The 16,048-nt window shown below is 41.2% G+C and overlaps 1 protein-coding gene across 13 annotated transcripts in view; it reads right to left on the bottom strand.

Annotated features, from left to right (window-relative positions):
* VPS54 (VPS54 subunit of GARP complex) overlaps positions 1–16,048 on the bottom strand; it is an 82,614-nt gene that overhangs the window by 10,937 nt on the left and 55,629 nt on the right. For 12 of the 13 annotated variants that reach the window (XR_005224950.2, XM_043543979.1, XM_043543981.1 and 9 more), the window contains 7 exons: positions 15,465–15,646; positions 14,194–14,306; positions 12,882–12,945; positions 8,693–8,798; positions 5,079–5,166; positions 4,093–4,214; positions 3,900–3,980 (listed from right to left, as the gene is read on the bottom strand). Coding sequence is in view for 12 of the 13 variants with exons in the window: in XM_043543979.1 (XP_043399914.1) it covers positions 3,900–3,980; positions 4,093–4,214; positions 5,079–5,166; positions 8,693–8,798; positions 12,882–12,945; positions 14,194–14,306; positions 15,465–15,646 (756 nt within the window). In the remaining variant the exon portion in view is untranslated. The remainder of the gene's footprint in view (positions 1–3,899; positions 3,981–4,092; positions 4,215–5,078; positions 5,167–8,692; positions 8,799–12,881; positions 12,946–14,193; positions 14,307–15,464; positions 15,647–16,048) is intronic. The other variant, XM_037896075.2, reaches the window with a different exon arrangement.

Here is a 16,048-nt window from a genome sequence, read left to right as displayed (position 1 = left end):
ACAGGGCAATTCAAATCAAAGAGGGATCAAAGCAGCATTCCCCCCACCCGATCCATTTGTCTTGATTAGTTTTAATTGCTGCTTTTTGCTCACTATTTTTAGCTGGCTTACGTTACACCTCTCAGTTCTATTTTAGGGAGAGAATGATTACCATGACAGTTAAATGTGCATATGCCATGCCTTATACTAGCCTCCTCTCCCCCTCGCTCTCCAGAGGTAGCAGGAAATAATTCTGTCTATGATGTATGCACCACTTCTCATTCGGTACAAATAGCTGAAAAAAGAAAACAAGCAAGTCCTTCAAGAACACATAATTCTGACACAAGGAAAGACGAAAGCTGCTGAAAACCAAGTACAGCACGTGCTAAAGAACAGGTAAAAATACAGCTGAACTGTCAGTCGCTGACAGTACGGACTCCTCCTCAGGAATGAGGAAAAGTACCGGGGGTGAATAGGAAGAGTGGTACCTTTCCTTGAGCACAGCTGATATCTGAGAAACAAGCTATTGAAAGGAGATTTTGCTCCAAGGGAACAAAATTCTTACATTCCCCCACCTAGAAGGAAAGATCGTACTGTGATTTTTAAAGCAACGTCCTAGCTGCAATACTGTCCTCAGTAAAGCTTGATCTGTAGTTTCATGGCCAAGGATAGGTTCCAAGTCTAGGCCTGGTTAAGCAGGTTTAGGCCCCAGAGTGCCCCCCATCTCGGAAAAGGGGATCATGATACTTTCTCTAATTAGTAAAGAGCTTTGAGGTCTATGGATGAATTACCCAAGATTATTATTAATTTATAAACGTTGCTGAACTAAAAGGAGTTACATCTGTTTGCAGTAGGTGTGAATTTGGAGAACTCTGCTTGGCCACTGCTTGAAAGAGAAACATTGGCGTTCCCTGTCAAGTCCTGAGGGAAAGGAATGCCAACAGTTTAATTGTAGCTGAGAAATAAGTCTTGGAGACAAAGGGCCCAATCCTGCAAACATGGCCTACCAAAGATTCATTACCACTAAGGCTAATTGGACTATTTAGGTAATGAGTACTATATATGGGAATATCGGCAGGAATGGGCTCCAAGTGACTTGAATGACCGTCTTCTGGTTTAGAAATGGTTGTATTGTATTGTATGTATCTGTGAAGTGGAAAATTCATAGAAAACATGCAAGCTAAACCTGTGGCTGTTCAGCCCAAGTATCATGGGTTGCAATCCTGCAAGCTGCTCAGCATTTCCAGCCTCGATCGTGCTCAACACCTCGCCAGAGCAGGCTCAGAGCTTTTATTGCTGCTTCCAAATGGCAACAAAAGTACAGGTTCAAAGAGAGCCATGGCATCTTAGGGGACTATATTATTTTCACTAATACAGGACCTCTGCTTGTCTTCTACCTGCACCTCTACAACTAACAGAACTGTGTCACACCAGTGCCTCCAGAGCCCAACTGAGACCAGGGCCCCACTGCTCTAGACACTGTACACACATGTAGTAAGAGACAGGCTCCTGCCCCAAACTGCTCTCAATCTAAACAAGAGAAGGAGGGGACACAGAGGCATGAAATGGTTTGCAATCACAGCAGATCAACTACAAAGCCGGCAAGAGAACCGAGGGCTCTGGGGCCCCAGTTTAGTACCCTGTCCACTGGACCTTGCTGACTGTTTCGTGAAGAGGAGCCTGTCACCCAACATTCAGTTCGTGATTTCTAGACCATATCAATTTTTGTTAAACGCACTTAACACCACACTGCCAAGCTCCAGAACACTGCCATTAGAATGGCTTGCTCATTCTTTCAGATTTACACACTTAAAGCCAGGGATCATTTTTATTTATGGGGTAGTCAAGCTTTGAGACTCTGACACATACCCCTAAAAAGCAATGCTAACAAGGCTACAATTAATGACTTATACTCCTGTCCCCTAGCTGTTGCATATTTTCTGTTTTAAGAGGTCCTTCAGTGTTTTCACCCAAGAGGAGAGTAGCAATAATGTTAAGATCCCAGATCCTCAGCTCTATTAGGTACCAAACAACCAAAGGGACTGGGTTTACTGGTAAGGTAGGCAAGCTAGCACATGTCATAATATTCCTCCCCTATCCCTGCTGGCTGTAGTCATGTGAGCCAGCTGCTGAAACTGAAAACAATCCTCACCTTCAAGAGCTTCAGAGAGCAGGAATCTTGCCAGTTTAAATCTTCTGCCAGCTCATGAGAAAGAGTGGGCAGGGAAGATGGAAGGACGGCATGGCAGATGCATGTTAGCCACAATCCAGACAAGCCCTGCACTAGGAGTGTGTTGCTGTGCACCTCCCACTTGAGGGGCCAGGAGTTAAACGCTCATTTTCAAGAGATGAGAATAAAAGTGACAGGGAAGACATTTGACAAACTGGAAGTTTATTTGGTCTTTGGTGTCTAGAACACTATTTTGGACTTTGTCACCTTGCCAGTGTTGGTCTTTTAAAACACACTTAATCGATGAAAAGATATTGTAACATGACAGAAAAAAATAAACCCTTCTCCCATTCTCTCTCTGTGGCAATGTGACCCCGCACTCCACATCAGCAGCAATTCTTGCTAGCCTAACGAAATGTCGAGCGGGGAGAGAGAGGGAGAACATAATATATTCCCAGATTCTCCCTGTCCCTGGTATTTTACTTTTTCTGAAACAGAGTGTAGGTGCTGTTTATGTAATTGTGCCAATGACCAATCACATAACTAGATTTCTCCAACCCATTTCATATTGGACAATGAATGTCTGAATTCTAACTGGCTTCTATAATAAATGTGTTTGCATGAACCAGTCAAATTGGTTACTCAAAGGATCATTTTTCCCTACGGTAGCATTTCCTTATGAAGCAGCTTTAAAAAACAAACAAAACAGGTGGAAGGTTTATGTAAGGTGTATGTTAATTATCAAAACTGACAGCCCACTTCTGTCACCTTTACTATTGCTGAGTAGTCCCTCAGACCATCAGCAGTCCCAATGGGACCAATGGAACGCTTTGCAGAGTAAAGTACTACTCATTGTGAGTAAAGGTGGCAGAATCTGACCCATAAGGTTTAGCCAAACTGATCACTTGACATAGATTTCAACAAATAGATACAATCTATCTATCTTAGGTACTTATACACCCCCATTACCACCGTACCTGAGTACCTCACTTACTTAAATGAATTTATCCTCAGAGCACCTTTGTGAGGTAGGACATTGCTATTATCCCTACTTTACAGATAGGGAACTGTGGCACAGGGCGCCTAAATGACTTGCCCAAGGTCACACATGAAGCGTGTGGCGGAGCATGGAATAGGTCCCGGATCTCTCAAGCTCAGGCTGGTGGTCCAGCCACTGGACCATCCTTTCTCTCATGCCAATTTCCTATAGCTCATCAGTTTTCAACTTGGGGTACACATTGCACTGGGAGGTCACATGGCACTGGCTCCTTCTTGCTTCCAGCTGCTTCTATAGGCAGCCGCATCCAGGCTCTTCACTGCAGAAGAGCAAAAAATCAGAGTTGCTCTCAGGGATGCGACTGGGAGCCAGCAGCATGACTGGAAATGCTAGCCACAACAGCCATGAGCTGGATAAGACTGTCCAAGGAAGCAGAGTAGCCAGGCATCTGGGTAAAGCATGGGAGCTACTATATTCACAGTATCTACTGCACCAAGGAAAGTGTAACAATTTATTGCATCAAAAAGAGATTCAAGATATGACCAATGCTGATTTCATAAAGGTTAATGACATACATGCATTGACTCTTAAAGAATATATTTTCTTAAGTCCTCGTATATATGTTTAAACCAGTTTAAACAATGTCTAGATAGGGAAAATGTAGACTCTGTTTGAAACATCTAGTCTAAGATTCTGCACATAATGAAACACCCAAATGCAATGTAGAGTATAATTATTTCCATAAATCATTACCTTTGATAACAGTTTGTCAAATAAGCTATCCATTATGGCTACAAGCTTTGCTGAAATTTCAGCTATGTGGTCATGATAATCCTGTAATGGAAAAATAGAGTTTTATTTACCATCTAATGACATTCATATTCTTCACAGCACAATTGAGAAAGAGCATATATAGAGTTTAATTAGAAGATACGCAAAGAATTACCTTAGTAATGTGGTCAAAATGCCTGAGCATACTAAATTGTTTAGGCTGCAGTCGAGCTTCAAAATGAGCCCTGATAATAGGAATGTAGTGTACAATTAGCTGCAGGCAGCGTGAAGAGAGAGCTGTAAACCCAGAAGTAAGAGAAGGGGGGAAAAAAACAGCTTAATTATTTTACAAGTATAGCCATTTTGTACAGCCTAGCCTGCACCTTCTCTAAAAAACAGAATACAGATCTAACACTCAAAAACAAGCTAGAAGATAAACTGGAAGTGAAAATTTACAAAGTCATTTAGTGAAAATACAGACATCTGACATTACTATATTCATGTCAAGGATCCAGAGCACTTCACACTGAGGATAGCAACTCACACAGTCCTTAATTCATTGATTGGAATGGGAGTTTTAGCTAAGTAAAGACTGACTGTAGTATATGGAGCTACACAAAGAAACCCTTTCGCCCGCTAGTGAAATGCAGTCACCTCTGGAGCTGAATTTGGCAGCTATTTAACAGAGCGCAGCAACCTTTCACAACAGCTTAGGACAGGAAGCAGAGAGTACTATATTCAGCTGAAATACAGGGGTTGGTTTAAGATAGGCAGGATGCTGCTACTTGTAAAAATGGAAGTACTGAGTATTCCAAATTTCAAACTCCAAATAGCAAACAAGCCCATCTGTGACAAGGTCACGATTTAAGAAGTAATTCCAGCTTCCAAAGTCACTTCTTTTGACTGAAGACCATGTTTGGCGAACAGATTAATTTCTTCTACTTCCAAGTAACATATTTGACACACACTGCAGCACACGTCTTCAATACTACAATTCATAGACTCTTATACAGATTCTATATTCAAAGTAAACACATCATAGTAACCCTTTCTTATCTTTTCACGTCTTTTCCAGAGCACTACAACTTGGAGATGGCTTATCCTGAATATTTAGTGTTTTATTAGACTGAGGAATGAGATTTGAAAAGTAGAAATCCATACCTAAATTTTTTGTAGTTATTGTTTTCAAACCAACAACTTGCAGTGCACCTGCTCCGAGAACTAGCTGGCAGCTTCTGGAGTTGAAATACTATCAGAGAAAGAAAAAAGTAAGAGTTGAAGATCTATATGTAACATGGGGACGATAGGTACCTTAGAAATGCTATAGATAAAAGTGAGCAAGACTTTAACCGCTGACAGATGATTGGGCTTGGTACTGAAGTTACCCAGATTTCTCATTCTAGGAGAGTCCCATGGTCTTTCTAATGATTCCTCTTGGGTGTTTACTCAGGATCTCATAATCCACACAGGGCTTACTCGGGACCTGATCTAGAGCCCACTGAAGTCATTAGGAGTCATTCCACTGACTTCACTGGGCTTTGAATCAGGCTCTTGGTGTTTCTTGAATCAGTTCATGCCAATGAGGGCTCTCTGGATTGATTTCTGGGATAGGAATGGAAATAGAGGGCATTAAGAATGGACAATTATTTCCCAATTATTTCATTTCTGGGACTGACCTCTCCCTCGGTCTGAAGTATTTGGGTTGTGCTTCTCCTTCTGAAAAAACTGGAGGCAGCTCTGACTTGTCATGGGGTGCAGCTAAGGTACTTCCATCCTAACTCCAGATGAATGCATGGGAATAGTGAATTCTTACTGGAAGACTAAATAAATACTTCTTGCACAGGGCCCTCAGAGGAGGTGAATAGGTATAGTGCCATTGAACTTGGCTGGATGGGGCAGCCTGCAGGAAAGGTTAGTCCTATGGAAATCATCAAGCAACTGATTTTCTGATTTAGAGTCTGACCTACCCCCCATCCCGACCCCGCCGAACCTGGCACATTTGGGAACAGAGAGCGGTATGAAAAAATCAGTTAGGGAGAAAGAGTTAATCAGCACTGAGAGAGGAGCAACATTTTTCTCAGCAGTACTAATGATCCCACTGATCCACGATCCCGTTCAGAGATCAAGGCCCCCGTCTCCAAAGAGAGTAGCGAGTGTGAAAAAAGATTCTTCATGTAGCTACCTACACATAGCTATCCCAAGCAGGACTGCAATGGAGAAGACATGAGCACTGGACCACCGTCTACAACCGGTGCTGCCAGAGACAGAGAATGTGGAGTGGGAATGGAAGGAACATTGCCAAGCCCTGGAGCCTCTTGACCAAATCTAGTCTGTCTCTACCTACTTCTGTGGTACAAGCACAGAAATGTAGGAACCTGGCGTTTCAGGCTGCTCTAAGGGAATTTGTTATTCAGCTTTTGAGTCAGTTCATTGATTGCCTAGCAGAGCGCTGGACTCGTAACCATCTGCTATCCAGGACTCCTGACAGACTGATGCCTCAATACTCCTTCCCTGTATCAACTTTGCTGGTCATCCGGGTATCAGATGGCCTGACAAGCAATGAGGCAAGGAAGAAGGCTGAAAAGCTAGTGGAGTAAGACTCCCTAAGTCTGACAATTTATAACAGAGAACTTCGGCATTTCTGTGCTGTGGAAGTGACTGGTCTCTCTTCTGGGGCTATATTATCTGTGAAGGTTAGACCGGCAAAACTGCACAGTCCAACCCCAACATCTGTGCATACGTCCACACACTGGCTTCCTGTTCACTGCCAAGTGCAATTCAAGGTGTTGGTGGTCATTTTCAAAGCCCAAAATGGTTTGGGACCTGATTATCTGAGAAACACTTTGCACCCTATACCTCAGATAACACTGACTACAGATGAAGCCTGCCTAGCTGCCACAGAGATAGGAACTACAGAAATTAATAAAATGCACAAGCCATTTTGGCAATGAAAAAAGAAATATACCAACAGGAATGCTCATAATTTATCTGTTAATGGAAAGTTTTAAGGATGAACTTGAATTATGATTCCAAGGAAAGAAAAGCCCCTATATAAAAAAATATTTAAAAAGGTCCATAACCTAGAAAGGAATATTTAGAATAGAGGTTCTCAAACTGGGGGTCGGGACCCCTCAGGGAGTCGCAAGGTTATTACCTCGGGGGTCGCGAGCTGTCAGCCTCCACCCAAGCCCCACTTTGCCTCCAGCATTTATAATGGTGTTAAATATGTAAGAACGTGTTTTTAATTTATTAGGGGGGTCACACTCAGAGGCTTGCTATGTGAAAGGGGTCACCAGTACAAAAGTTTGAGAACCACTGATTTAGAAGGTCTGTAACCTAGTAATTTGGTAAACTTCCATTTCTATTATATCTTTAATTTTTGTTAATCCTTTTTCTATCCAAATTGTCTTAAACGTGGAGCTGGCCTTGACAGACTGGCCTCCTTCAATCATAAGTGTAACAAACATCAGCTACCCCTGTCTCCCAGTTTCTTCTTTCAATGGCTACACTCAAGGATTCATGCAAGGGTAAGCGACAATTGGTCTGTTTCAACTCTCACCTCTAGAAGAGCATATTAAGAAATATGGAAAATAGAACTCTGTAATTTCTCCCTCATACCCAGACTGGCTCAGTGAGCTCTCTTGCATTCATGGAAAAAATGACTTGGTTTAATAGAAAAACTTGGAAAAGATATGAGGCTGTCTGGTCACACATGAAACTATTGCATACCTTTGCAGTTTAGTATATGTTAGTCCCTGATACTCATAAGGTTATGGTCTCACTTATTTATCTATTTAGTCACTGTAATAACTGATGCCCCACGTGACCTCTACAGACTCAGGGTTTTTGTTTTTCCCAGGTTTTACAAATAAAGAACAGTGAATTTTGTTACTCATATGCTATTTCCATCTTGTGCATATATGTACTATATATATATAGTTTCCTTATGTGTTTATATTTTATATAAAACCATAAAAATAAAGTTTAAAACAAACCCTTCCATTTGCAGTTCTCAGCTGGCTGCTATTTTGATTATAAATTTCTATTTTCAATACTTTAACGCATAAGAAATCCTTTGTAGACAAACTTAGCAGCCAAAGCCCCAGACTGAATTAACTGGCAGGTTTGGGCTTAGATCACAGCAATGACATTTTTAAGGTCACTTATGTACTCCTATTAACTCCTCTAGCAATAAACAGTTGATGAAGAGGTCACAGGTTTTAATTTAATTTCCATTTTACAGCAATGGCTTCAGCAGAAAACTATTTTTCATCCTTCTAACCACTATAAGATGACTTGTACAAATCAAAGAGTTGGTTTCCTCCCTGCATACATACACTCCCAACGACATTTTGGCTCACATTGCTCTTTCCTAGCCACAGTCCTCTCCTTCACAACACTATCCATCCAGCCTGAAGGACAAATGACTGACTGACTCCAAAAATCAACATCAAAACATCTCTTTGGCTGGCTACCAGGGGTCTCTAATGTGCCGGTGAACAAGAGGACAAATGGCTTTCCTTTAGTTATTTCACATAACGTATCTACTCTGAATTGTATTTAGATGAGTTCACAGCGTTACCCAACTACACCCTGCAATATGTGCCTTGTGATTCCTACAATTACAGCAAAGATCACAGTCAAGCTATTTTTCAATATTATTATTAATCATTGATATGGAATCATACATTTTCATGGAGTATTAGAGACAGTAAGACGTATTCCCTGCCCTGAAGATCTTAATATAGTTTGGGCTACAAATTTGATAGTCATACCTTCAGTAAATCAGACAGACGAGTAAGCATGTCAGTAGTAATAGAAGGGATGTTATCCACACACTGGCAGTACTCAAGTATTATTTTTATTAATAGCAACACTGTCCTATAAGAAAAGAAACAGAGTCAAATATGCAATTTCAGTTGATAAATCACACCAACAACACAGGTTTGTAGACAGCAGGGATAGTTCTAACATATTCTTTATATGCTTTCCTTTCCCATTTGTTGCATCCAGCTCTGTTAAGGTTTGTGTGCAGCTGCCAATCTAAATTTTTAAAAGAATAAAAAAAGGTTTACCAGACACCGTTTCCCCCTAGTACTCGAGATTACAGTATTAAGTACTATTTTTCCTCTGAAAACCCCCTCACGCAAATTTAAAGACGGTAAAGTGGACTGACATGAAAACAGATTTATGCCTTTTTTGCTGCTGCTTCATGATGAAAAAGAAAGTTTTTGTCTAAGAACATTACTTGTTTCTGTTTGATTTTTTACACTAGTAATCAAGGTCTTGTCCATCCTGGAAGACCTGACGGTGACTAAGGAAACAGTAAAATGATGACATCTCTCAGGAGACCGCAGGGCCAATTCTGGCCCTTGCTCCAGCATAAAGGGGTTGTAAAGGAGGCACAAGTGACTCACTGCAGGAGCAGTACAGGCCTGATGATATAAGTGGGTCTTATATCACGGAAAATCAATGGACTTAGGTTCCTAAATCACTTTTGAGAACATGAAATTTAGGTGCTTTTGAAATGTTTTCTCCAGATCAGTAAAATAACTGGAATGCAAAAGGATATGTAAAGATGGGTAAAAAAAATTCTTATAAAAATACTTAACTGGTGCAAGAATAATAGTTCCTGGAGTTTGATAAAGTTATTTTATATTTTATAGAAATAATTATTGTATGAACGGAGGGATCTATTCACACATCAGTAGGAAAATATAAAGCTCCAGTCTTAAAATACTGTGTAATCCTTGCCAATTTTGAGCAAGTGCTACAGGAAAAAAAAAATCCGTAGCACACAGACAATGACGGGCATTGAAGAGGCTGTAATGAATGCACAGTCAGTAAGAAACTGAGCGGCTTTATACACATAGCACGAAGTGCTCAGAGACGCTGAGCACCCATAATTCCAACTGACTTTAACGGTAGTTGCAAGTACCCGGTATTTGTCAGCATCAGACTTCACCCATATAGAGCATCTGCAATCCTTTGAACTCAAATATGAAGAAGGCAAGAAAATACAGTCCAGGCCATCCATGTCAGGCAAGGTTAGTATTCCAAACAGGTATCCTGACATTGCAAAGCAAAAATCTTCTTTCCACACAATGGGGTACAGAAAGAAGATGGACAGACATCCAGAACAGGCATTTGTGTGATATTTGTAGGCCATCTGATTTGGGGGTTATTTTTTGTTTCATCTGTATTTTTTAAAAAATCAGGTGAAACAGAAGAATAAAAATGTCTGTAGAAATCTGTAGAATTAAAATGTTCTAGTTAATACTGAAGTTGATTTCTTCAAGGAGCTAAAAAATAAATAAAACATATTTCTTCTTCAAATGACCAGACCTAGATTATCAAATGCAACTTCAATGCATAGTACAACAAGGTATTTAGCCAGAACATTGTGAAGGAACTATTCAAGTTGAATGGCCCATCAAAGAACACTTAACTCACAATGGACCATGGGAGACGCCTATTTACACTTAATGGACTTTCCTGTGATGGCTTTTGCTATGACTAAGCGAAATCATGCATGGACATGTGACCTGCCCATGTGACTCGAAACACCATCTTGTTACCTGTAATTTTCCACAGTGAGAACAATGGGATTCCCTTCATTTGACAGAAGTTATAAAAGGCCCTGGAGACATTTCCATTTTCCTCTTGCCTGCTCAAACCTCTGGACTATGGCCTTATACTAATGGGAGCATTCTAACCAAAGGACTGGGGACCTTTCAATGATTTGGAAGCAACCAGTGACTTAACTTAAGCCAGCAGTTTATTCCATCACTGATCCAAGTCTGATCCAAGAACTTTGCAATTATTATATGTATTTGATTCCTTAAACCAATTTTAACTCTCATCTTTCTTTCTTTCTTTTTTTGTTTAAATAAACCTTTAGATTTTAGATACTAAAGGATTGGCAACAGCATGATAACTGGGTAAGATCTGACTTACACATTTACCAGGGTATGTGGCTTGTTCTTTGGGATCAGAAGAACCCTTTTGTTTGATGAAATTGGTTTTAAATAACCACTCATCATTATGTCTAATGTTTTTGGTGGTGATACAAGGACTGGAATTCCTAAGGAAATGGCTTTTCTGACTTCTTGTCAGCCAGTGTGGTGAGACAGAAGTTTACTTTTGTTGGTTTGGTATATCTTATGGGAGAATAACCACCAGTTCTGGCCCTATTTCTCAGCAGTTTGTCCTGAATTTGGTATTCTCAGTTGTGACCCACGGAGGCACGGTGAAAATCCTCAAAGACCAACTTAAGGCTTGTTCTTCAGGCTGCTATTAAAAAATTGAGCCACTCATTTTTGAGTAATCAGTGGCATATCATCATCAGGCAGCCCACAAAAGATGACAGCTGGTTACAAAATTTTCATTTGAGTTTAGGGTATTCTGAGGAATGAGATAGGCAAGGCCATATCTTTCACTGGACCAACTTCAGTTTGTGGAAAGTATAAGCTTTCAAGCTACACATAGCTCTTATTTATTTCTCAGGATTTGAAAGTACAAAATATCCTTACACAACGACTTTGTGGGAGAAAAACATTTTATAATAACCCGGAAACATTTTTAACAATTTTTTTGTTTTAGTTTTAAATTTAGTTTCTTAAAAACGGTGACATCATAGAACATTAGGGTTGGAAGAGGTCATCTAGTCCAACCCCTTGCTCAAAGCAGGACCAACACCAACTAAATCATCCCAACGAGGGCTTTGTCAAGCAGGGCCTTAAAAACCTTTAAGGATAGGAAAACCCATTCCAGTGCTTCACCACCCTCCTAGTGAAATAGTGTTTCCTAATATCCAACCTAGGTCTTCCCCATTGCAACTTGAAACCATTGCTCCTTGTTCTGTCATCTGCCACCACTGAGAACAGCCAAGCTCCATCCTCTTTGGAACCCCCCTTCAGGTACTTGAAGACTGCTATCAAATCCCCCCTCACTCTTCTTTTCTGCAGACTAAACAAGCCGACTTCCCTCAGCCTCTCCTCGTAAGTCATGTGCCCCAGCCCCCTGATCATTTTCATTGCCCTCCGCTGGACTCTCTCCGATTTGTCCACATCCTTTCTGTAGTGAGGGCCCCAAAACTTGACGGAATACTCCAGATGTGGCCTCACCAGTGCCGAATAGAGGGAAATAATCACTTCCCTCGAACTGCTGGCAATGCTCCTACTAATGCAGCCCAATATGCCAATAGCCTTCTTGGCGACAAGGGCACACTGCTGACCCATATCCAGCTTCTCATCCACTGTAATCCCCAGGTCCTTTCCTGCAGAACTGCTGCTTAGCCAGTTGGTCCCCAGCCTGTAGCGGTGCATGGGATTCTTCCTTCTTAAGTGCAGGACTCTGCACTTGTCCTTGTTGAACCTCATCAGATTTCTTTTGGCCTGCAATTTGGCTAGGTCACTCTGGAAGCTATCCCTACCCTTCAGCATACCTACCTCTCCCCCATCAATCCAGAAATATCAGGAAATCAGATGTACCCAAGAACAAAACACTAAAGATGTATTGATTTACTTGCTTTACCTCCTTTTTTGCTTTTAAAGGGAATTTTACTGAGCTTAGAGTAATTATTATTCACCATTGACCCATATATACTTGTCCACATATGGGAATAGAGATATCTGATATTATTTTGAAACACCACTGGGGCAACGAGAGTAGAAACTTATGCAGGGACCAAAAATACCAGTGTGTGCACACCTTGATGTAAGAATTACAAGTAAAAAATAATAATTAAATTTCAGCTTGATGTTTTAAGCAGATGTAGCATCTTTAAAAGATACATAACATCTAATATTATATAACTGCTCCAGAACTGAAAAGAAACGTATTTAGCAAGGAGGAGGCTTGTCTTGATTCAGGCAAGATTGCTAAAGCTGTTAGTCTTCAATACATTTCTGCTCAAAGCACAACCAACTCACTCATCATTAAGGGGAAAAAAGTGCCTCTTACCCGACCACAGCATACTTTTGTCCTTCAACAATAAGGAAGTCAGTTGGCTTTCTTTCTTCAGCAGCTAGAGATTTTTAAACAGAAAAGTGAGGTGAGTTGAACCAAAAACAAGCGCAGAAAACTGTAATCTCGAAAAACAAACTATTCCCTTGCTGAGGTCGGAAAAGCAATCACTCTCCAGAGCACCAATCCTTTCTTTTATGCAAAGTCCACTTGGCTACCTACCATAATTACTGTAATTATTTATTCTATATTTATACACTGCAGTGATTGAGAGGCAAAGAGCAGCCTGATGGGATTATCTGAGTACGAAAGGTTAAAACAACGGCAGAAAAAAGTTGAGGGGGCACAGTAGAAAATCTCTAACAGATTTTCAGTGGCCACCACTATTTTAGCTCCAAACCTATTTCTTCAAGCCCAGCAATACAAGTCCTCACTGACACTGCTCCTATGATAAATTTGACATCGCCACGATCCTGTTTTATTGAGGGAAGCTAAAAATACTTCTTTCAAAAGCAGTGGTTTTCCAACCTTATGTTGGTGAGCCAGCCCTTGCACTCATTGGGTCCTAGGATGTCCTTTGCGTCCATTATGTCCCCTTATGTCATGCCTTACCCCAGTGAGGTTACGTAATCGTGCCTCTCTCTTGTTCTTTTTTGTCTTTGGCCATTTTTCTTCATCTCATGTGCTTGTTTTCTGTCTTAGATATTTATATGGGCCCCGCCTCACCATCTTTACTGTATTTATCCTCACAAGACCCCTGAGAAATAGGGAAGGACTAATATTTTACAGATGGGAAAACAGAGGCACTAAGAGATAAGGTGACTCGCCCAAGGTCACACAACAAGTCTGGGGGGGAGTAGAAAACTGAACCCAGGTCTTATGCCAGTGCTACCCAGTGCCTTACCCTGCACATTGCTGGCTGGAGGAGTGAGAACTATTTGACAGAGGGGATATGCTGAGAGCATACACGCTTAGCAGTTTCCTCTGACACGTCAGCGATATATCCTGGGGAGGGTTCTGGCGTCCTGTAAGGGGCTGCAACCCTTAAGATGGGAATCCCTGTGTTAAAGTTAGGGTTTCTTCCTAGGCTCTCAATTCACAAATGGCTGAATGGCTTAAACTTTCCCAAAAAATCTTTTAGGCTGAGATGAAGCCCAGAACATTTCAGCCTTAAAGAGATATTTGTTTCCCCCCCAGAACACAAGGAACTTGTGACTAAAGGAGTTAGAGCAGAATTTTTGCAACATTTAACTGTAGCACTTACACTACAAAAAAAAATGGAGAGAATATTAGAACACAAAATACACACCACCTGCTTTTTTTTCAGGTAGAATAATTTTGCCATCCGATACAGAATCAACAAGATCCTGAAACTCAGCAGGAACATCAGCTTGCTTCCAGCGCTCGTTATCTAGCAGCAAACTATTTATAAACAAAAAAGAAAGGAGGTTAAGTAAATAAAATGTGTTGCCCTGAAGACTCTCTTGCCTCTACTGCAATGGAGTCAAAGCTGCATTGGGTGAAAAAGGATTCGAAGTCGGAAAAGACTCAATGGCCTGAAATGTTATTAGCAATCAACATTTAGATAGGGGTGCATGGTGCTTTACAACAGTAAGTCAGACACCCCTGTTCTTGCCTGAAGAATACATAGACCGAGTAAATGAAACAGCACGCGAAACACAAGAAACTGAAAAAGTATCTGATTGGCAATGCAGAGTGCTGTGGGATCACTGCAGCTGCAATGCTTCGTGGAAATGGTGTGGTTTTGAATGAACGACAGGAAAGGTGCTTGCTGTACATGAACTTGAAAACGGTTCCATGAGTTCATGTCAGAGGAAACCTAAACACATACCAAAGAAAGCATGGAAGAAATGAGTGGGTGATGAAGAAAAATGGAGCAGTCAGGAGATCAGTTTGACCCCAACGATCAAACCACAATATGACTGGCTGGGACTTCTTGTCTACATTGGCCACACCTACAAACGGAAGATGAAAGTAACTACCATCTTTTTCATTTAATGCAAATTAGGTGTAGCCTGCTAGCAGTAAGTTACCTTCTCCATTACTGGGGATTGGTAATGTCTAAGGGTTGACCCCTTTAACACACATCCCTGAGAAGGGTTGCCCTACACCATCATCAGAGACTGGTAACACCCGGAAGCAGCTGCCATGGACATCAGTAACAGATGGCCCTCCTCAGAGCTCTAAAGAAGGGATGACTTTTTAAAGGGCTCATTTCCAGGTGTTACCAGACCCTGATGATTGTGCATGACAAGTGGGCCAAGCTGTAACACAAAGAAGTTGTTGCAGGAGGTCTTCAATCCTTCTGGTAGCTAATACAGTCCTCAGTTGGACCATGTTTGGGCAGTCCAGCTCAATGGGATCAAACTATGCATAAAGAGCAGATATATAGAGGGAACAGAGCAGTGTACAACAAACCATTATAATAGATTTCAAAAACAATTTTTCACTTATAAATAAAATTTGGGCTACTGTGTGCCAGGAAGTAAAAGATCTCCATTTGTCTCAGGCACGATTGTTAAAATTATTCCTTTAAAAACATGGAAGCAGGGTGTGTACCTGAGTTTTGTTTTTCTCTCCTCATGAAATCTATTCACAAATCTATTGGCTTGACTCTGAAGTGCTCCTCGCAATGACATACTTTTTCTGCCACAGATCTGTTCAGTGTCTAAGATAAATCCTTCCATTAATCGAGAAAGGGCAACAAACTCGTTGGAATTCAACTTCTCCAGGAACCCATCCTAAATGCAAGGGAAACTGGTATTAGGAGATGGAACACCCCAAAGTCACAGGCATAGCTGAAGACAGAGACAGGGCAGTGGGACAGCTGTTATTAATACTCTAAAAATGAACCGAATCTAAACCGCAGGGAAGACATCTCCATCAAGCCTGTGCCACACCAGTGTGTCACCACAACTTGCATCGTGACCTGTACCACTGGCTAGTGTCATCCAGGTGCTGCCTGCCTGTGTCCTCAATGGCACAACTTGGCATGCTGGGCCTCCACACAGGTGCACCCTTCCAGATGTTGTAAATGGTGAAGCTTCAAACCCTGGTAGTGGACTTAAGCCCTACAGCACAGGCTCACTAAAGCCACATCTACATTAGGGAGTTTTACTGTGTTTAAACCATAAAAATTAATG

Source organism: Chelonia mydas, chromosome 3 (genome assembly GCF_015237465.2).
Source record: "Chelonia mydas isolate rCheMyd1 chromosome 3, rCheMyd1.pri.v2, whole genome shotgun sequence".
In the NCBI taxonomy this organism is placed as follows: domain Eukaryota; kingdom Metazoa; phylum Chordata; order Testudines; family Cheloniidae; genus Chelonia; species Chelonia mydas.
This window is presented reverse-complemented; position numbering and strand designations above follow the sequence as displayed.